We start from the raw sequence: 22,737 nt of genomic DNA, 5'->3' as shown, positions 1-22,737 counted from the left end.
CGAGTCAAACTTGGAATAGTTTAGCCTTTTAGCTTTTTAAAACATCTTAGCCTACTAATACTTAACATTTTTGTAACAAACATAACTTTCTTTACTCTTTAGTTACCAAACAATATGTGCATAACAAGAGCTTAACTTTAAGTTAAACATTACATCAAGCTGTAAACATTAAACTTACTTTCAAAGCAATGAGTACCATATATCATACATTTTGTAGATATTTCTAATTCACTGTAACCTTTAGTTAATGAACAGAATTCCTGTGAAAAATATCTGAATAACAAAAAAATAATGACTGCAAAATTCATGAATAAAATAAATGTAAGTGCTTTACAAAGCAATGAGCACCATATTTTAGACATTTACAATTGTTTTTTGGATACATCATACTGTTGTAATTCCAGACATTTTTTTGATCATACATACTGCATGATAACATATGTTTTTCATCCAAATCAACTATTTCCACTATTTCTACTAAATCAATTTCTACTGCTCAGCTGACTGCCCTGCCTCATTTTTGAAAAAGTGGTTGTATCTCATTAATGTAAGACTCTCAAAACGTTTGCTTGACAGTCTGTTCCTTCTGGGGGTGAGCACAAGATTGCCCAGACTGAAAAGCCTTTCCACTGGTGCGCTTGATGGTGTGGCTGTGGAAACTGTCGAAGAACACTCAGCTCAGACCCTGAAGATTTCAGATATTCCATGACCTCTGTTTCAGCAGAGTAGGCACAATCCTCCTCCTCAAATGAAAAAAAGTCAGTGGAGTCAGCAGGCTCCTTGTCATGTTGAGCATTATGCTGTTGGTCTTCAAGGGGCAACCCATGGCACTCTGTTGTAAGCATTGCCCTAACCATGTATTTTTTCTCTTCTTCTCTGATCGAGCGTATCTTAAATTTGGTTAAAGTGACTGCAGCCAGGAGAGCTTCTTTGTTGTCCATCATAGAGGAAAAGCATACCTTGATTGCCTATGAAGGATAAAAAGGGAAAATACATCAGACACTTCACTTTATAGAAGAGTATGAAAGATAATATACCAAGAAGAAGTACCAATTGATAATAACCAATAATTTAGCAATCTATATAAATCTCAGATTACCTGAACAATGACATCAGAGAGAGATGCTGTCATCCTAAGATCATCCTGCAGTGCCAGCTTCCTGGACATTAGAATCTCCAGAGTTGGAAGAAGGGTTCCAAAATAGCAGTTATCTTCTCCATGAAGTATGTCTAGGGCTTCAGTGAGTGGCTTCAACACAATGCAATATTCATTTAGGAACAGATACTCCCTATCAGAGAAGCATTTTATTCCAAACTGAGTGCAAACAGTATTCAACTCAGCAACTGGAATGTCAGTGATCCTGGACAGGGCGTCGTGAAAGGAATTCCAAGGGAAAAACTTAAGGGACGTTTAAGTCTTAGAGATTCGGACCATTTTTAAACCGGATTGCCCATTTTCTTCCGTTTTAATGCTCTTCAACTCTTCAACTATGAAGCTGCTATACAGTCGATCACCATTCCCTCTTGCAGCGGAAATGACCAGACAACCGTTTCATTTTACACGTCACTCTTAGTATTTTGAATAGTAAATGAGCAGCAACACATGTGCTTTTAAATCTATGCAATCTTCATAAATAATAAGTATGCATTTTTATATAAAATATACAGAAATATCAGTTGTAAAATTTCAGTTAAAAAACTGACCCATCTGCAACCGACGCAAGCACACCACAATATCCCCAGAAATTGTGCCCTCTCTAATACATTTACTTTACATTCTAAAACTGGTTGTTCCCATCCTTGATTGTGATTGGCTATATCGCGTTCCATGCCGTTGTAAAATCCAGCATAACCTCACAGGTTGTCCTCATAACATTCTTTAACATTCCATATTACTGCGCATCGAATATTTTAAATTGAAAAAGACGGCAAAGATGTCCATCTGGCTGTTGCGTGGCAATGATTTATGTAGGAACTATACTTTGTTAATTTAGTCATGAAGCAGACGCTCTTATCCAGAGCAACTTATAGTAAGTACAGGGAGATTCCCCCGAGGCAAGTAGGGTGAAGTGCCTTGCCCAAGGACACAACATCATTTGGCACGGCCGGGAGTCGAACTGGCTACTTTCAGATTACTAGCCCGATTCCCTAACCGCTCAGCCACCTGACTCCATATAGTCATGTATACTCGTATATATTTATTATTATTTATTTTCCCACCCTAACTCCTCCCTCAATTTTTGCACTACATAGACAATGTCGGTGTCAGAATGTTCGTCTTGGTCACAATTGCGTTGGTTGTATTGGATTTTACGTTCTGTTGCACAGTTTAGGCTTATACGTTTTTGTGGCGAAAAGTGAAGCCGGCTAACTAGCTAGCCACAGTCAGAAACGTCACTAACATCACGAACACACGCGTGACTACCTATAGTAGAACATTAGAACTAAATATTATTTTGAATTCACTTTTATTAAATCTTGTAATTCTCAACTATGAAAATAACTAATGTTCTTTATCTATTTTCTTATAGTATATATATCTATTTTCTTATAGTATATATTTATCTAATTACAACACTTTACACCACTAACTTAGTCTTAGGTATTCACCTCTAAATACACCCCTAATGATTTGCATTCACAACTCAGGTAAATTTAAACATAAACCACATTTTGTATAATTCAACATTCAAAGTACAAGTGCAATACCTTTTGAATCAATGTACAATATGCTTTCAGTATGACCCCAAACACGCCCATCCCGACAGGCCTAATGTTATAGCAAACCGTAAAACCCCCATTGCAGGCCTGTTTTGATGCTTGGGTGCGGTGAGACCCAAAACGACTGGTAATTTCACTCTGTGAGCAAAAAAAGTTACTTTATAACCTTGGTGATCTGTGTCTGTTATGCACTGGTCTTGGCAGAATAGCAGGACAGGACAGAATGGCGTTGTCCACGTGCGTAGGCGTCAATGCTGCATACGCTATTCTACCCAAAGGAGTTGGCACGATGTCCGGGCAGCTCCTATCATCTGGCGTCCACTATTTTATACACTCCCAATTTGTTGCGTCCATGTCAAACAAACAACAATTAACTTTACAACCCTCATTTTAGCTTTGTTAGCAAAACCGTGGCCAAAAGTCAAAATTCACGGTGTTGCACTAGCTACAAGTCTATTCATATTACTTACAGTAATGAAAATAATCACGGGTAAACAAGCAGGCATACATACAGACTTTTGAGTAGATAATTTCTCGGCTGGTTTCACATGAAACATAAATGTCCTTTCTTTGGCTATCGTGTTGACAAGCACAAGAAACAAGATGTTACACTTCTGTGCAGTATTCTCAAACTTGCTCCTACCGTTTTCAACCAAACGGGGCATCCAACTATATATTTTTTTCTCCACATCTCTGCATCTACACTCTTCCTGTTTCTTGCCTCAACCGATCAGAAACAAACATTCAGATAAATCATTCTTCCTAGTTATTAACATTTAATTCTCACAATGAAATCTTTCCAAACAATTTGTCCACAGCATATTTAACATAATTAATTTTAAACATTAACGTTATATATTTATAAACATTGAAATGTAACCCTTTATTTAAAATAGGCCATCTTTTTAAATGTATTTATTACAACCAAGTATTTTAGTAGCTCTATATACTTCCCACTGGGTTACATGTACAATATGATATACACTGATATTATTAAGCTATTACATCTACTTTCGGAAACAGCAGTCTGATATTTCAGTGAGGAGTTAGCATCATGACATTAGCCTCTGTTGCCTGACACATATGACAGCGGTCTGTGCATCCATTTTCAATCGTTAAAATAAACATTCCTCACAAAGAAATTGTCGTTTTAGGATTTATAATGACATTAGATTACAAGTAAACGATTCGTTGGTGAAATTATCGTTACCTGTAGTTTTAAACCAGTGTAGATCACTAACGCTGTATGTGACGCACTGGTATGAACAAACAATTTCACAGCTGTTAAGAAAGCCAAACGGTGACGGAACATTTTCGACCCACCCCTAACTGAAATCAAACTTTTTTCAGTTAGTGGAACAATCTGACTACTTACCTGAACTTCGATGCCACAACCTAAACTTCGTCAACCTGTTCACAAAGGGAAACGGGAGCGATAACATGTTGCTAATTGTGTTTCCAGGCTGTGATATCAACACCCTGTATTTTTGGACACCCTTCGACTGGTTAGCTCCTGCGATCGGTAGTGTAGTTGTAAGCATAGCTGTAAAATGTACTTACCGGTCCGGGGGTGTGCATCTAGGAGCAACACGTAGCAAAGAACTTCTCCAGGGACCCATTCTTCGTAGGTCACTAACTCAGTTAGCAGGACTTGATTATTGACGATTTGTCATGATCTTGGATTGTTCGGTTCTTCAACGCTCATTCTGGACTTGCTGTCATAGCAACAAATCCTTTATCTTAAACCTGTTCGGGAACAGGCTTATTTTATGTAAACAAGATTTGATTGCGGCTTTATAAGCAGAGGTGATACAGGAAGTTTTTATACATTTTGTATAAACAATAAATAACTAATGGTGAACAAACCGTTAACTAATAGGTAACAAATTGGTTAATAAATTATGAATTTGGTGAGCTCATCTAAAGTGTTACCGGGAATTTTTGCAGAGTACTGTTTGAATTGCGATTCCAGCTAAGATACTGCCGGTGACAACATTGTTAGATATAGGGTAGGACCATTTTACACAGGATTGCCCAATTTCTTTGTTTTGATGCAAATGTTTCAACTATGTGAGGCTGCATTGTAGCTTATCACCATTCCCTCTTGTCAAGGGAAATAACAACAGAACCCTGTTTCATTCTACACTTCACTCTTAGTATTTTGAAGTGTAAATGAGCAGTAACAAATGAATGCTGTTAATCTATGCCATCTTCATAAATCATAAGTATTCATAAAATATAAATCAGTTGTTTAAAATTTAAGTACACACAAATTCTCTGTATGTTTGATATTAGACCCATCTGCAACCGACACAAGCACACCACAATTTCCCCAGAAATTGTACCCTCTGTAGTTATTGATGGCTAAGCAGCAAAGCACCTATTGTGTTTCTACCTTTTTTTTTTACTACGCACCTTCTTCTGTCATTGGAGTCTACGGCAGCCCCTACGGAGTGTACGGCAGAACCGTATGGTAAAAAGTTGTGAATGTCAAATTTCGCAGCAAAGCCACCTGTTGAGGACCTAAGACCAGCTTTGTGCTCTCAGAATCATGTAACCAATGAGATACCTGTGACCAGAGTGTATACGCCAGCGAGCATGTGCAAATGAAGGTGGTTGTGATGTTACCAGCAGAGATGATGCCCCACTATCTGATTTATTGATGTCTAGGGGAAAGTATTGTGTTGACACTGGGTACAGATCAAAGATTCGTTGCACGACTCACTCTGATAACACTACCTAGACAGGTATTTGGGCGTATCAGCAAATCTTTGATGGATTCCCACCAAACTTGCTATATGTACTCTGAACCTTGTTCTAAAATGTTTTGGGGGTAATTTGACCTGCTTGGCCTTATTGCTGCTTGCAACTATATTTGAGTTTGATTTCATCTGTTATTTTTCCATGTACCATATGTGTTTTGTCATATTCACTTTAGACATTAGCATTGTGAAAAGATTTGATTGAATCTTTGTTTTTTTATGGGCAGGTGACCTCCACATGGCAGGCAGTACCAGTCGAGACAGCGGGCTCAAAGAGACAGTTACACTTAAGTGGTGCACTCCTCGCACGAACAGCATAGGTGAGAAATGTAAACCCTGAACAATTCTGAATGATTTGGGGGTTTATCATGTTGATTGTGAGACATGTTTTAATTGTATGATTGTATTGTGCACTGTACTACTATGCAAAGGAGTGACAAATGTATACATTTTGTTATAATGTTTTTATTTTGGGGTATCCAATCACGTTAAAATATAGTTAACATAATTGATACATTTGCCAATTTCTGAAGTTACGGTAGTACCATGCAGTCAGACATTGACAAGCACAATGTTGCCAAAATATCTCACCAGAAGAGCCACGTATGGAAATACTTTGTATGGTAGTATGTGATATAGTAATATCATCATAGTATGTGAGGCAGATGATGATGAGAACATCGTCAATCTCCAGAAACCAATTTGCAAACACCACCATTCATGTCCTTTATGGTTTGCAGCATACTGCAAATGCAATACCTAATACTGGGGCATACGAAAGGAGAGGGCACAACAGGGTTAACACATTTTTACAGAGGCTTTTAGATTACATAGTTGGCAGAATTTGTGTTTTGGAGTTTGGGATGTATATTTACGTTTTGTGCTCATAGCAAATACAATTTAAAGGGCCCCATGAAGAATGTTGAATCCACTCTTGCTACTAAATAATGTTCAATTCAAGATATATATTTTTTATATATACAAATGATCTCCAAGTCATCCGAGTTTGCTTAATGTCTCCACTCAGTCCACACAAACATTTTGCCTCTAGACCTACATGCATTGTGATTGTACTAATGTATTGTTGTTGTCATAAGTAGGCTACAGCCATAGATATTGTAGGTGACTGTTACTGTCAACAAATGATAATTGTTCAGTAACCTATTTTAACTGCTTTGGTATCGAAAATGGTATTGAGTACTGTGAAATTTCACTGGTATTGGTGCCGACTACTGACATTTTGGTACCGTGACAGCACTAGCACAGTTTGAGCATTGATATAGGTGCTTGTAGTGAAAAGGCAAAAATATTTAATGAAGCAAATAATGTGATCATGCAATGAGACTTAAAACCATGTCCTGTAGCTTATCTGTATCATCTGTCTTCCATTGGTGCATATCAGAACTGCACTACTGCACCGGAGCCTATCGCATCTCTCCTACAGATGTCAACAGCCGTCCCTCTTCATGTTTGACCAACTTCCTTCTTAATGGTGAGTCTAACATATAAAGTATATTTCAGGAATTTGTCCTGGAGATCTGGAGCCATTTGTAACTTTCGAAACTATATTAAATTCAAAGGCCCAAGTCAGCCCTAACCGTCCTATCTTACTATTATCTACACAGTAGGGATGGGCGTGGTTAATCAAATATCCAAGTATCCTGAAGTAAGTTAGTATTCGAATACTTATGAGAGTATTTGATTATACACTCTTTGAAAAATAAAATAAAATGGGTTAAACAAATAAGCCCTCAATTTTACATTAATTCTAATAGCCGAGTCGCAATGTTTAAAATGGCAAAATAAATTACAAACAGGTACGATAATTTACACGGTCTGATATGAGTCTCCTTTATTTGGCGCTCAAAACCAGAAAAATGGCTTGCAAGCGGAGCGAGGTTTGGAGGTATTTTGATCAAATGTATTACCAAAATAACGTTACCGCAAGTCCAGCAGCTCAATGCAGAATTGCCAGTGGTTAAACCATGATGAAACTACTTTTTGCTCGTCAAATAAATACAGACCCTCACCACCTCATTTTCAATCTTGAAGTACAGCCGACACAATCCCGCAGAAAGTATTTTCTACTGTCGCCCTGCTCATTAATCGCCTCTGTACCCAACTCTCCCCTGAACATATAGAAAGGATAGTCTACTTTAAGTAATTTCGTCCAATGTATCTTTTAACTTTTTATTTAACAAAATAATTGGCTGAGCATTATTGCTCTTTGTTTACGTCTGAGATATTTGTTTTGTTTTTTAAGTTTGTTGTCTTTTTGTCGTCGTCGTCATCTACCGCTTATCTGGGGGTCGGGTCGCAGGGGAAGCAACCTAAGCAGGGAGGCCCAGACTTCCCTCTCCCCAGCTCTTCCTTTGGGACCCAGAGGCGTTCCCAGGCCAGCCGAGAGACAAAGTCCCTCCAGCGTGTTCTGGGTCTTTCCCATGGCCTCTTCCCAGTGGGACGTGCCCAGAACACCTCACCAGGGAGGCGTCCATGAGGCGCCCTGATCAAATGCCCGAGCCACCTCAGCTGGCTCCTCTCGACGCGGAGGAGCAGCGGTTCTACTCTGAGCCCCTCCCGGATGACCGAGCTTCTCACCTGATCTCTAAGGGAGAGCCCAGACACCCTGCGGAGAAAGCTCATTTCGGCCGCTTGTGTTTGCGATCTCGTTCTTTCGGTCACTACCCATAGTTTGTGACCATAGGTGAGGGCAGGAACATAGATCGACTGGTAAATAGAGAGCTTTGCCTTTCGACTCAGCTCCTTCTTCACCACGACGGACCGATGCAGAGCCCGCATCACTGCGACACCGCACCGATCCGCCTGTCGATCTCGTGCTCCATTCTTCCCTCACTCATGAACAAGACCCCGAGATACATGAACTCCTCCGCTTGGGTCAAGATCTCCTCCCCGACCCGGAAATTGCACTCCACCCTTTTCCGGTTGATAACCATGGCCTCAGATTTGGAAGTGCTGATTCGCATCCCAGCCACTTCGCATTCAGTTGCGAACCGCTCCAGTGAGAGCTCACGGCCCGATGAAGCCAACAGGACCACATCATCTGCAAATAGCAGCGACCCGATCCTGATGTCACCAAACCGGACCCCTCTGAATGACCTGGCTGCGCCTAGAAATCCTGTCCATACAAGTAATGAACAGAATCTATGACAAAGGGGCCGCCCTGGCGGAGTTCAACTCTCACCGGGAACAAGTTCGACTTACTACCGGCAATGCAGACCAAACTCTGGCACCGGTCGTACAGGGACCGGACAGCCCCGATCAGGGATTCCAGTACCCCGTACTCTCAGAGCACCCCCCACACGAGCCTCCGAGGGACACGGTCGAACGCCTTTTCCAAATCCACAAAACATGCGTAGACTGGTTGGGCGAACTCCCATGTACCCTCCAGGACTCTGCGGAGGGTAAAGAGCTGGTCCACTGTTCCACGGCCAGGACGAAAACCACATTGCCCTCCTGAATCCGAGGTTCGACAATCCGATGGACCCTCCTCTCCAGGACATCTGAATAGACTTTCCCAGGGAGGCTGAGGAGTGTGATCCCCCTAAAGTTGGAGCACACCCTCTGGTCCCCCTTTTTTAAAGAGGGGAACCACCACCCTGGTCTGCCAGTCCAGAGGCACTGTCCCCGATGTCTACGCGATGTTGCAGAGTCGTGTCAACCAAGACAGCCCTACAACATCCAGAGCCTTAAGGATAATATTAATATCTGTACTGTCCAACTCATGTATTTAAGCATGGCTGAGAAACAGAGTTTTCACTCATGCCATCAGTTTGTCTTGAACTGATTGTTTGATCCGTGCGCTCGACTAATAAACCAAAGTCAAACTACTTTCCTTTGTCGTGACTCCTTCCGGCCTGCCTTCTTCAGAATAACCTCCTTATTACTAACTGTTATTTATTCTAATAGCTTAACAGTCACAATTCTTGCCAGAATTTCTAGTGGTTCATGTGTTTACTGTATGCATTGCATCATGTCAGGCTAATTCAGGGCTTGAAATTAATGTGTTTACATGGTTGCTGTGACAGAGGGGCTCTATTACTTGCCAGGCTAGCAAATAAACAGTTGTTAAATCTCTGTGGTTGCACACTCCGAGTTCAGCTAGCCTTACCAGTGCATACACGCTAACATACATGCCATCTACATTTTCATTATAGCGGTCTACCCGGTTACAAGTACACACACTCACACACACACAGTAGGGTTACACTTGTTGGTATTTACGTAATGTCTGTACTGTTGTAGTGTTTTGTGTTGTGTGCTGTCCGTGTTCAGTTTGTGTTACCGTTTCATCCGCTGACTTTTGACTTCTGGGTATGGCACATGAGGAAGGCCAACTAGAATGGGAGTCAAGGGGGTGAATAAATGGTGTAGGTGCCTCGCTGCACAGGTGCAGTGCGAGTGGTGGAATATGTATATGTGTTTATCGGTAATTACACTCAGTGATGTATTTGAGCAATAAGGTACTCGAGGCAGTACATTATCGTCAATAAAGTACGTGTTCCATGTTGTTGCCGGCGCGTCGGGCCTAACAACACCCTGGAACACGTACTTTATTGACAATTAATTACCAGCGAAATTATAAATAGTAAATAAATGGTAAGCTGTCTTTCAGCACAAAATTGTTATAGCCAACAAACATTGTGTATCCATTTCAGTAGCCGAGAGAAAATAATCCCGTACGTGTGGCTGTTGCTATGCAACGGACAAACAGCATTGTAAACTTTACGTTTGTTAGCCTAGCTAGATCTCGCACCATCTCATTCATTCTCAATGCTCATTTTATAAAATTTGCCTTTAAAATAACAACAATGACAATGGGACACTTTCAATAAAATAATATTAATTTAAACATTAGGCCTAAACATTCTAAATCAATCATAAATGTTTTGTAGGCATTGGGTATATGCTAGCTAGCTACATATGCTGTAAACTAGTTACGAGTGACTTGGGACTCTTGGGACTTGATTTGGATATCTCTTGGATATCGTTTTAAGAAGCCAAGACCAGGTCATGTAATTGCGTAGCTACGAAGCTAAAATTAAATAAGTGTATAGCTATCTAGTCTGCTACTAATGGCTAGCGGATGTGAACTCGTAACTAGCTAGCTAACTAGACCTGAGCTTCCGTGCAACGTTTCAGTAGCTAGACCAGCTAGTTAACACTGATAGCACGGGACAGTGCAATATTATTGCTAAAAAATTTACCGAATGTTGCTAGTCTAGATTGCTAAGCAATAAACTGCACAACTACACAAGTTCTTGTAGACAGTCTTTCTCTTCGGCAAACCATACCACACTGTGATGCAACCAGTCAATGTGCTCTGTATAGTGCATCTGTAAAAGTTAGTGAGGATGACTGAGTCCATGCCAAACTTCTTCAGTCTCCTCAAGAAGAAAAGGAGCCGTTTCTGGGCCGCTTTGACCACCTTGTCCGTATGAGCAGATCAGGTGGGATTATTCCTGATTATTGTTCACCCCGAGGAACCTGAAGCAGCTGACCTTCTCCACATCGAATCCGTTGATGTGTAGGGTGTATGCTCCTCTTTCTGCAGCCTCCTATAGTCCACAATCTCCTTAGTCTTGCTGATGTTGAGAGAGAGAGAGGGGTTATTGTCCTGATACAATGATATCAGGGTATCAATCTCCTCTCTGTAGACTGACTCGTCACCGTCAGAGATGAGGCCCACAATGGTTGTGTCATCAGCAAACTTATCAAGGAGGTTGGAGCTGTGCGTTGCCGCATAGTCGTGAGTGAACAACGAGAACAGGAAAGGACTGAGCACACAGTCCTGGGGGGTGCCTGTTTTGGTGATCAGTATGGATGAGGTGCGGTCCCCAATTCTCACCACCTGTGACCTCCCCGTCAAGAAGTGGAAGATCCTCTTGCATAGGGAGGTTCTTAGTCCCAGGTCCACAAGCTTGGAGACCAGTCTGGCGGGGATGCAGGTGTTGAATGCTGAGCTGTAGTCAATGAACAGCTTCCTCACATACGTATTCCCTTTGTCCAGGTGGGAGAGAGCTGTGTGCATGGTCAGGGCAATGGCATTGTTTGTAGACTTGTTGGACCGGTATGCAAACTGCATAGGGTCCAGAGTGGGAGGCAGCGAGGAGCAGATGAATGATTTGATTAGCCACTCGAAGCACTTCATGATGACAGAGGTCAGTGCTATTGGTCGAGTCATTCTTGCAGGTGACCTTGGTGTTCTTGGGCACAGGGACAATGGTGGTCCTCTTGAAGCAGGTGGGGAGTACAGACAGGCTGAGAGAGAGGTTGAAGATGTCACTGAAGACCCCTGCTAGCTTGTCAGCGCAGCCCCTGAGGGCCCACTCCTGATATGCCGTCTGGGCCAGGTGCCTTGCGAGGGTTGTATTAAGCAATGCCTCACCTCAGCTAGAGTTAGTGTAGGCACACCACTGGCTAGGCCTTCAGGTAGCTTAACTGCTGTGTATATCAATGGTCGAGGGTCTGGTCTCCACGTGTGAAGAAGTCAATGTGCTGATAGTATTTGGGAAGGACCTTCTTCATGTTGGCTCTGTTGAAATCACAAACAACAATGAAGGCTGCCTCTGGGTGCACATTTTCCAGACCATTGATAATCTCATACAGTTCATCCAAAGGAGCGGCCTTATCTGCCTGGGGTGGATGTAGACTGCACTCATGACGACTGCAGTAAAAATAAAGCTTCAAAGGGGGTTCTTTATTAATGAATGAATGCAATATGAGTAGGCTAAATGCCTGAAAATATCACGAGAAGGGAAAAACTTACAATGACGTTTAAGTCATAGAGATTAGGTCAATTTTTACACCGGTCTGCCAAATGTATTTGTTTTGATTCAACGAGAGGTGGCTGATCATGCAGGGGAAATGAGAAGACAACTATTTCACTCTACTCTTCACTCTTAGTATTTTGAGTTGTAAATGAGCAGAAAAAAATATGCTTTTAAATGTATGTAATCTTTATAAATAATAAGTAGGCTATGCATTTTTATATAACATTTACAGAAATATCAGTTGTAAAATTTAAATATGGACCCCTGCAACCAACGCAAGCAAGCACACCCTACAATTTCCCCAGAAATTGTACCCTCTCTAGTGATTATTTCCACTTGCTCAAATGCTCTTTTTTGAGGTTGCACAGGCACAATTTTGGGAGCATATGCGACCAAAATGGTCCAGGGTTCCAGACTAACTTGTTGCACTGGTGCACCTAACCTTTTTTATTACAAAATTTAGTTTCACCCAAATTGTTCCTTGCGTCGCCACTATTTCAAGCTCACCTTTTTATCACGCTCCATATACATTCATATATATTATGTAAATGATCTTAAACAAGAATAAGGTGTTGGTAAATACTTTTTAAATTTGAAGCACAATTATACTGTATATAAAAATACAAATCTTTTAAGTGCTTCACTGAGCTGCCAAACTAAAACATTTTAAACAAAATAGAAAACAAAAAAATTTAAATAGAAAGTGCTACTGTTTAAAAGTGCTTCCCTGAACTGAGACCTAACATTTCATGGCTCAAAGTCTTATAATGGGTCCTCCCTTGCCGTCGCATGCCCTTCAGATTCTGTAATTTGGCCTTCTTGCCCTATGGCCTTGGCTAAACCAGCTTGCCACACTCTCCTTAGCATCAAAATCTTAGCTCCATGGGTGGGCAATCAATTTTTACAAGGGGCCACATGAGAAACCTGAAATGTGTTGGAGGGCCGCATTAACGATAACTTGAACTTAATTCTGCTCACTATTCATTTTCTCCCATTGTAAAAAGCAATAAAATATATATTTTGATTAGCTGATACTGGTTATCAGAAGAATAAGGATATTCTGTAAATAGTTTTTAGTAATAAAAATAAAAATATTATGTTGATGTAGGTCAAATAGGAAAAGACTAAGTAATAAACAGTAAAAACAAAAACAATCATTACATCAGTGTTTCGTTTTATTTGTAACTAGTTAATCTTCACAAACACTGAAAAGTTGTTCTTCAGTATGTTCAAGATATGCAATTTATCAACTTTATACAAAAAGCAATACTTCAGTTCCCTTTGCTCTGTGAGAGAAATCCAGTGGGCTTGAAATCTGTGCATTGAAATCTGGCTGAATGTCTGAGGAGGATATGCGAAGGACAGCTGACGCCTGATGATCAGGGTCTGGGGCTTAACTAGCAAACCATCAGCAACCATCTTTAGTCCCTATGTGCCGATTCAAATTGTAATCCTTCAACACAGTGACCTGTTCTCCACAAACTAAGAACATAGCTTTAACTTTGACCTCAGTAAACAGATACTTAGAAGTCCATGTCTTGTTAAAACTTTGATCACATTGATCACATTCTGTATCAACCTTTGTTTTTTTCATTTTTGAGGGCCAACCAACAGCTAACTCTCCTGTCGGTGAGGTTGCGCAAGCGTACATATGTAAATTCCATGATCACTGTAGTCTTTCAGAACTACATATTTACTGCTGCTCAACACATTCATTTTGATTTACCTCACACGGGCCGGATTGGGACAGCCCGTGGGCCGGTTGTGGCCAATGTGTACAATGCCCAGGTCTGCCATACACCATTCTTTGGTGCTCAGGTCGTAATTTCAATCACACAGCACGGGGCACTGTAGGCCTACAGGAATATCTGGACCACAGCCAATCAGAGGCAAAGACCTGCCCCATCTTTGTCTCTGATTGGTTTAGACCACGATAGGATGCAGCCATGAATGTATTCGTGGAGAGGCTGCGAATGCGAGGAGGTTAGGTGCACCGGTACGACCTAGGATGTTTTTGGGGAGCACCCTTTCAGATTTTGGTTGCAAAGTGCGCACTCTAGAGCTCTGTGGTTGCAATTTCAAGCCCTGCTAATTACATAACGGAACCTCAGCAGCATATAAAAATATAGACTGTCCGGATATTCAAGGGGAAAAAATGTAAATTACAGTATAGTATACAGTATTTGTCTGTCCATGAATACAGTCTTTAAAATATAATAGTTGTGAGCCTATGTGGTTACTTGTTTATCTTTTTTCCTCAACAGGACGTTCAGTTCTTCTGGAACAACCCCGGAAGTCAGGGTCAAAAGTCATCAGCCACATGCTGAGCAGTCATGGGGGCGAAATATTCTTACATGTCCTCAATAGTACCCGCTCCACCCTGGAGGACCCTCCTTCTATTAGCGAGGGATGCGGGGGGCGGGTCACAGACTACCGCATAACAGTAAGGCCATCATTTCCTTGTACAAAACATCAATAAAGATAAAAATAACACCAAATATGGAATACATTTTTGTAAAGCAACTTGCCTGTAGGTATAAAGTCTGTAGTGGGCCCAATAGCTAAAAAAATAGTGGCAACTGTCTTAGGTGAACGTTAATAACAAGTTGAAATATCACGCAGAAATTGTTGCACCAGACCAGACTTAAATAACGGACCCTGCTTAGTTTTTGGAAGATTTGTTGTGCCACACATTTTTGCCATATTTGTATGACCTTACAATGTTTGAGTCGTTGGAGAGTTTTGTTTGATAATAGTCATGTGAACTGGCATACAGCAGGTTCCAAAGTCTAAGACAACTAGTCAAGTCATTTGTTTTGAAAAATTCAAGTTTCAGAAAATCTTAGTGTTTGGTAAGTCCCCCCCCCCCCCCCATTTAGACTGCACAAGTTTGTGCAAAACCTGATGACTGATATTATTCCAGCATGATATGACAAAAACTGTGTTTACATGACCATGAGATGCACAATTGGGAATTGTCAGTTTATGCCAATAATACGATTATTCCGTACACGTGTTATTAGTAATGCAATTACTCAATACTTGCATCAACATGATTCTTTACATTAATCATTGAATGGTCCACGGACAACTTGCACCATTATGCTTCTGCAACAAAGTATCGCAGTGTGTGTGTTCCTGTATAGGCCCCACTGCTGCTGTAGCTACGTTAAAGGTTCCAATCAACATGTTGAATAGCCTACTGGGACGGGCTAGGACTTCATTATTCTGTCAGCCATAGTTGAATTTAACTGATGCTGAATTAACGGTGCTGGCTGTAGGCTGCTGGTTACAAAATGACAAACCTCTTCCAGGCTCGTCTAACTGCTACAGTAACAACTTTGTAGAGCAGGCTACAAAGTTCAAGCAGAAGGCAGGTGTTTATTTTTGTAAATAGTTAAGTCACACGCTATAAAATCAAAACAAGTGCCAGACATGCACAGTTTCCAAAAACTGCTAGAAAGCAGATGAGCCCCTTATTTACACCGGGTGCATTACGGCTCTGATGCGGCCACTTTCATCAATGCTTGTGTTTACACCAAACACGCTGTGGCGCGTCCCAGAAGTGGCGCTCTATAGATAGGTAGATAGGTAGCTTGTATATAACGGTTCCGACTGAGACACAAATGTATTACATAAAAAACATTAGATTAAATAAAATCAGGCAAATCTTGGACAGTCAGGCAAATCTTGGACAGTCTCAGGGTGCATTTACTTCTAATGTGTGATTTTGTCCACGAGTCACAAATGAGCCAAAAACGCATTGGGCTGTAGTTGGTCACGCCAAAGAAGCTGTCCGTTTTCTTGTGCATTTGTGAGTCATCCTCAACATTGAAACCTGCGTAATATTTGTCAAAAAAATCTAAATGTAAAATCCTAGCACCTCGAGCATGTCATATGATCCACAAATACAGATTTGCCAGTTTCACAAGCACAGCTTTTTATTTGTAAATGTTAACATAAAAAACATCAGATATTTGTGAACATAATTTTTGCCTTAATTCATATTATTATCTACAAAACACTATTTGAGAGCAGTTTGCTTTGTGGATGGCACATTCCTGGGTTGGTGTGTTTGTGTATTTTTTTATGGAAAATGCATTCTTGCCATGATCGGGTAATGATCGGCATGTTAGTGTGCCTGTAAACGCACTAATTCCAAAGAGCTTCCTGTGATGTCATAGAATGCTTTGAATTCTCAGTCTTCAATTCCCTCATTAAATGTTCTGTGTGGTCTCAGACTTTATATAAACGGAACACACATTTATTTATTTTTACATGCAAAAAGGCTCTCAGCGATGACTAACAGAAATTAAAATGCACATGATCATAATCTTTCAAATCAATATTAATATCATAATAACTTCATGTGCATATATTTGTTTCCACCGGTTGCATCTGCAGGACTTTGGAGAGTTTATGAGGGAAAACCGTCTCACTCCTGTCCCAGAATCCCAATTTGCTGATCTCTCCGAAAAGTCGCCTGTGGAGAGGGCCAAAGCCCAGCTGGAGCGCTACACTCGCTACTGGCCAATGATAATCTCCCAGACTACCATCTTCAACATGCAGGCGGTGAGGAACACACTTTCTACCTTACTGCTGCAGTCCAACAGAGCCCATTTGACCAGACATGGGGCTCGTCAACATGGAAAGAATTGGATTGTTATTAAAAAAATTCAGAGATGATAAAACTCCTACCCATTCCAGTATTTTAGATAGAGGTTTCTGCCCCCAAGGGAGAGCAGAACATATTTCATATATCTTGTCACATTCCAGGTGGTTCCACTTGCTAATCTCATAGTGAAGGAAAATCTTAGTGAAGAAGATGTGCTAACCTGTCAGAAAACTGTCTATAATCTTGTGGAAATGGAAAGGAAGAACGACCCTCTGCCCATCTCCACTGTTGGTTCCAGGGGCAAAGGCCCCAAAAGGTTAAGTGCAGCATTAATTATGGCACATTGTACCATGTATTCTAATGTTAATATCCGTGTTCTTGTTGTGACCTCCCTTTACTGAGGAAACTTTTCCTTTTGGTTTTAGGGACGAGCAGTATCGCATCATGTGGAATGAACTGGAAACTCTAGTGAAAACCCATGTGGGAGGAAGTGAAAAACACCAACGAGTTCTGGACTGTATCAGTGCCTGCCGCAAGCCTCCCGAGGAAGAGGACAGAAAGAAAAGAGGAAGGAAGAGGGAAGACAAGGAAGACCGGTCGGAGAAGAATGGCAACAAAGAGGCAGATGACAAGAGCTGGCAAGAATCTGAAAGGTCAGTAAGCAACTTGCTACAAAAAAATTAACAGATATTTTTTTTAATTAAATGTTTAACACTATTAGATTTCATTTTAGTATTCTGCCTGGTTAATTGATTGAGCTTTTCCAACCACTAGGCTAAAAGGGTCAATAGAGCGAGAGAAGGAAGAGCAGGAGCCCGAAGTGATAAAGGACTCCCCTGACTCGCCTGAGCCTCTAAACAAGAAGCCCCGTCTAACTTTAGAGGACATTCAGCCTCTTGAAAAACCCAAAGGTTGGCATACAAATGCAATTTTCATCTATGGATAATTCCAGATGTTTTCGTTTAGACTGATCTGTGTGAGAGGCATGACAATGTTGGTATCGTTTATTTGACAAATTAAAATACTGAAATCTATTATACTCCTGATTATTTTTAAATACTTTTTCAGATTCAAGCAAATTATCAAATGGGCTTTTCATAAAGCTCAAATGCTATTTAGACTTTGAATGCAAATGTCTAATTTAAATGAATAGGATGTTTTTGAAACCATTATAATACTACATAATTAAGTTTATTTTCTTTGTTTATTATGATGAAGGCCCAGTCTCACTTCTCACGATGTGGACCAATAGAATTACTGCAGCCAACTCCAGGAAGCACCAAGAGTTTGCAGGAAGGATCAGCTCAGTCAACAACAAGGCCGAGTTATACCAACACCTGAATGGAGAGAATGGGTTTGATTTGACTTCATATTTGTATGGGAGTCCATGTGCACATCCATTATATTTTATTTTTGTCTTTTAAAGGGAATTTAATAATGAATAACTTGTTATATTTACTCAAACTCAGTTATTCATCTGTTTACAGGATGGATCACGAGAATGGGAAATCCACCAGATAATCTATACAAGACTCCAGTCCTTCCTGTATCAGTGTTTTTTTTATAAGATTTTGTATGGATTGGCCACTCATGAGACAAAATAATAAAAAGTCAGTTTTTTTTGGATTTGTTGGTGTTTTCACTTTGCTAAAAAGATCGGATTCTTCTGATATTGTAACTTGTGAAATAATATTAAACACAACAATGGTTTTGGAATGTTGAACTAGTTACCTACAGTTTTTACCCTGCTAGGTTCACACTGCAGGAAAAATTGGATTCCTGTTTTTGTGAACAGCACAGATAACATGCTTTTAAATTCTGATTTCAAATTTCAGTGGAGGACCAGCTCCTGCTGTCCTTAGGGCAGGATATTTTGGATCAATTTAATGTACTTTGGGTTATCATGCTAATTAGTTATTTACCGAAACACATAAAATGATGTTACTTTCAATTGCCAAAGAGGCAATTAATGGCAGCATGAGTGGGTGAGGGGGTCACAGAGGCATGGATGCCTGAGTTGGATGGGGAAGAGAAACTTGTGGATTGTTTGCTGTAACAGCCATTCCACACAGTTTGGATTACTCAGCAAAAGTGAGGATCCACCAACTCCACAAATAACCAGTTAATCTCATCCCAAGGCACGAGAAGTCATTACACCAAATGTTTTGGTTTATTTTGAAAATGTCACTATATTTGTTTTTCCTTTTTAAAACAGACAGTGTTGTTAGATTCTCACTAACGTACTAGGTGCTGGTCCTAGATACCCTCATTGGACTGACAGGCTTCTCTGGAGTTTGATGTGGTTGAAGGGGGTTAAAGAGCTGAGGCGGCTAACTATCTCTGCAGGAAGGGCCCTCTCAGTGGTGAAAACCAGAAAAAACAGCAGAGCAACATTGGAGGGAGATTTGTATGAATTAGTAAACTGGGTGTGCATGCCCGGCAGGCTACTTGTGGTACATGGGAAACACGTTTGCTTGAAATAGCCTACATAAATCTCAGCGTCTCAACAGTTCCATGCTAGCTCGTCACAATATGTTTGTTACTTATAAGAGATGTGGCTAAACTTTTGGTGCATTACCTTAGCTGTATAGTAAGTTTGCATTAGGTTTCTGGTTAGATTATTGCTACATTTGAACATAAAAACATAACTTTAAGTTGTTTTCTCTTCATACTATTTGGCCCCAATAATACCTACATTTATACCATGGTCTGGGTGAATACACCATTCTGATTGGCTGCAGGGGTGTCCATTATCCGGTGATATATGGACAGCTACTATGTAATGGTGCGTTCACACTGCAGTGTTTTTTACCGCTCTGCACCACTGGCCTTCCCACAGTGCACCACGCTTGGGGGCGTGTCAGACAGATTAACTCAGAGCTGTAGTTCTCTTAAATCACTGTTGTAGTTCGTATAATGTCATGGCAAATGTGCAGACAAAATACAACTTTTACACACATTAAGCAAAAATCTGATACGCTTTCGAGATCTGACATGATCTTATCTACAAAAAAGATGCATCAGACATAAACGTTGACGTGTAACCTTTTATTACATTACTCAAAATATCTGCAAATCAATCGCTAGATTATGACTTGCCACTACACATTCACCGTATGGATAGCGAGTGGCTGCCAGCCAGCATTTCAACGTTGAATGTCAATCGTGTGCCAGGTGAACAAAAAACATACCAGGGACACTGACAACCTCAGCAACCCTGCGCCAGGCACAATTTTTTTTGTTTACATCTCTGTAATCAAACATAGACGTATCATAATACCAGAGCCTGTTTAAGGAGAGCCTTGCCACTCCCTATTAAACCCCATTGTACCGAATTTGGCTGCAGTTCCACCAGAGTTCCACTGGGGGTGATCGCGAGCGAGTGCATGTTGAATGGGAGTCTATGGAGCTAAACGGCTAAATTTGTCTCTTTCGCCTGATTGTTGTTGAAAAATCTCTGATTTGATTGTAGTTTGTGCATGTTCAACATGGATTATATGTCGAAAATTGAATGAACAAGTACTTATGTCCTTTTGATTTCTTACATGGTGAGTCGTTGTTGCCCATAACACGCTAGCATTCTGCTACTGAATGCTGATTGGTTAGAAAAGGACTGATACGACCAGAGCTCCCGCTTGATGGCATCCGACGCGGAATCAGAATGTCGGAGCATTAGCAACATTAGCAACAACATTAGCAAGCCAAAACTCTTTCAAGCATGTGTATTGACAGGGAGAGCCTAACCTGTCAGCTGTGTTGTTGATGCCCTGAGAGAAAAAAGTAAGTGACCAGAGCTTGCCGTCAAGCAGTAGCTCTGGTCGTACGATGTGTATGATGTCAATGACATTTTCAAAAGCTTTTTAGAACAGAAAGGCGACTTTAAAAAAATCTAAAACCCGGCAGTGTGTATTTTTTTTGGCCTCCCCTTTCGAATTCAGAATTCAAATTACTGGACAAAAAATTATATCCTGAGAAAAGTGGATTTTGAGGGGTACCGCTCCATAGACCTCCATTCATTCTGCACTCGCTCGTTAGCGCCCTCACATGGAATTTCAACCAGTTCAGAACCCAGAAGTTTCCCCGAGAGTGGCAGTTCTCTCTATATTAGACATTCTCTGATAATACTGGGTATGAAGACACATACGATGAGTTGCTCTTCCATCTTAAAATTGTCAAACTTAGAAATGTTTACCATGACCAACAGTTGCTACAGTACAAGAAACCAACCCGATTGGCCAACGCTAGCGTTTTCACGCTCCTCATTTACATAACGTTGAGAAAATCCAACTTTAGACGCCCCGCTCGCCTTCCCACAATGCCCTACACGAGCGTCGACGCCCTGCTCGCCTTCCCACACTGCCCTACGCGAGCGTCAATGCCTGGTTTCATTGAAAATGAATTGGAAGCCGACGTCCCGCTGCAGTGTGAACTTAGTCTCATCAGTTCAGCCCAGGTTGAAGCCATGAAGAAGCTGGTGGAATACTACTGATTGGCACAAGCTGAAGAAGGCTGTTGCATGGATGTTGCGTGTGAAAGGTCTACTCCACCTCTTTGCTGTGAAAATAAGGGAATATGAAATCAAGGTTGATCAGACAGAAAATGATCAAGACAAACGGAACTTGAAAGTACAAGAAGAAATGAAGAAACTAAGACAGACGACGGATCGTTCCGGGAGACCTTGTGCTCATCGTGCATAGTTCTGCCCCAAGAAACACCTGAATGACTGGAAGAGTCAAGAAGACTTACCCTGACTCAAGAGGAGTTGTCTGGCGTGTTCAAGTCCAGACCAAGTCCAGCCTGTTGGACAGACCTATCAACAAACTGTCTGTTGCAAGAAGCGGAATGATTCAGAAAAAGGACTGCTGATGTTTTAGGCCTCAGCGGAAAATGTTTGATTCATTCATTGCGTTAACATGTACAGAATATATTGAATTGGTATGGATATGGCTCTGTTTGTAAGTTTGTAATTGTTATGCATCCTGCCTATACAATTAGGGGCCGGAATGTTAGAGCCATATACAATATGTGTATTATTTCGTAATAATATTTTATTACCTTGTAATCATAATTAATACCTCTGTAAGTTAGAGACTTTTATTTTGACACGTTGTCGACCATGTGAAGAGAGTATGTTAGTTAGAAGGAACAGAGGCACGGATGTACACAGTTTTTTGACCGTGCTGCTTAACTGTGAAAGATTAGAACCATTTATTTCATGTAAAGACAGGTTTACGTCAAGATAAAGACATTTAAACCTTTTGAGTTTGCACGTGTCAAGTACTTTCCCAAAGTGCTTCAAGGAATGACAGATAGTGGATCTGCTAACATAACAATAAGAAATAATATATATGAGAGAGAACAATAGTTGTGCTTGCCGAAGGCTTGAGCACACCCCAATATGAACTTTGCAGACTGCCCGTTTTTTTCTGTGATCGTGGGAAACTAACCATTCTAAATTGTAAACAGACAGAGATTCCTGACATTATTAGAGAGATTATAGTGGGCAATTTATGTTTGGAACGTACCTTAGTTAAAAAAAGAAAAGAAAAAGGAAGCTCAAGCCCCAGTTCTGTGCAATAGGGTCCAATTGCAGCACTCCCTCCTCAGGCCCCTCTAAACAGGAACTCTCTCCTCAGGCCCCTCTCTCCTTAGGCCCCTCGTTTCAGGTGTAGCGAAGGTTTTACCGCCACCGCTGTTCGGAGGCTATTGTAGTCTATTTATATTAATAGGCTAACTTACATTGAACTTCGGTTTTATCATAAATCAATAATAAGCGGAAATTAGCATTGCGGCTAGCGTTACGTATGGGGAACATTATCACAAAATATGTTTTTAAATGATTAAATTA

The 22,737-nt window shown here is 40.8% G+C and overlaps 1 protein-coding gene and 1 pseudogene across 2 annotated transcripts in view; one reads left to right on the top strand and one right to left on the bottom strand.

The window, feature by feature from the left end:
• ints13 (integrator complex subunit 13) overlaps nucleotides 1-18,515 on the top strand; it is a 34,197-nt gene extending 15,682 nt beyond the window's left edge. Inside the window, exons 9-17 of the mRNA XM_084701339.1 lie at nucleotides 5,711-5,803; nucleotides 6,886-6,975; nucleotides 14,539-14,717; nucleotides 16,679-16,846; nucleotides 17,051-17,205; nucleotides 17,315-17,542; nucleotides 17,664-17,800; nucleotides 18,108-18,243; nucleotides 18,377-18,515. Coding sequence (XP_084557465.1) covers nucleotides 5,711-5,803; nucleotides 6,886-6,975; nucleotides 14,539-14,717; nucleotides 16,679-16,846; nucleotides 17,051-17,205; nucleotides 17,315-17,542; nucleotides 17,664-17,800; nucleotides 18,108-18,243; nucleotides 18,377-18,410 — 1,220 coding nt within the window. The 3' untranslated portion in view covers nucleotides 18,411-18,515. The remainder of the gene's footprint in view (nucleotides 1-5,710; nucleotides 5,804-6,885; nucleotides 6,976-14,538; nucleotides 14,718-16,678; nucleotides 16,847-17,050; nucleotides 17,206-17,314; nucleotides 17,543-17,663; nucleotides 17,801-18,107; nucleotides 18,244-18,376) is intronic.
• LOC146276877 (uncharacterized) lies at nucleotides 192-4,299 on the bottom strand (annotated as a pseudogene). The gene is made up of 3 exons (XR_014762524.1): nucleotides 4,282-4,299; nucleotides 1,100-1,399; nucleotides 192-968 (listed from the first exon to the last, which is right to left on the bottom strand). The product of XR_014762524.1 is annotated as an uncharacterized LOC146276877 (transcript).
• Nucleotides 18,516-22,737: the final 4,222 nt, after the last annotated feature.

This window comes from Hypomesus nipponensis, chromosome 7 (assembly GCF_054491055.1).
Source record: "Hypomesus nipponensis isolate SF chromosome 7, ASM5449105v1, whole genome shotgun sequence".
Taxonomy (NCBI): domain Eukaryota; kingdom Metazoa; phylum Chordata; class Actinopteri; order Osmeriformes; family Osmeridae; genus Hypomesus; species Hypomesus nipponensis.
The sequence above is the reverse complement of the archived record's forward strand: the minus strand, read 5'-3'. Positions and strand labels throughout refer to the sequence as shown.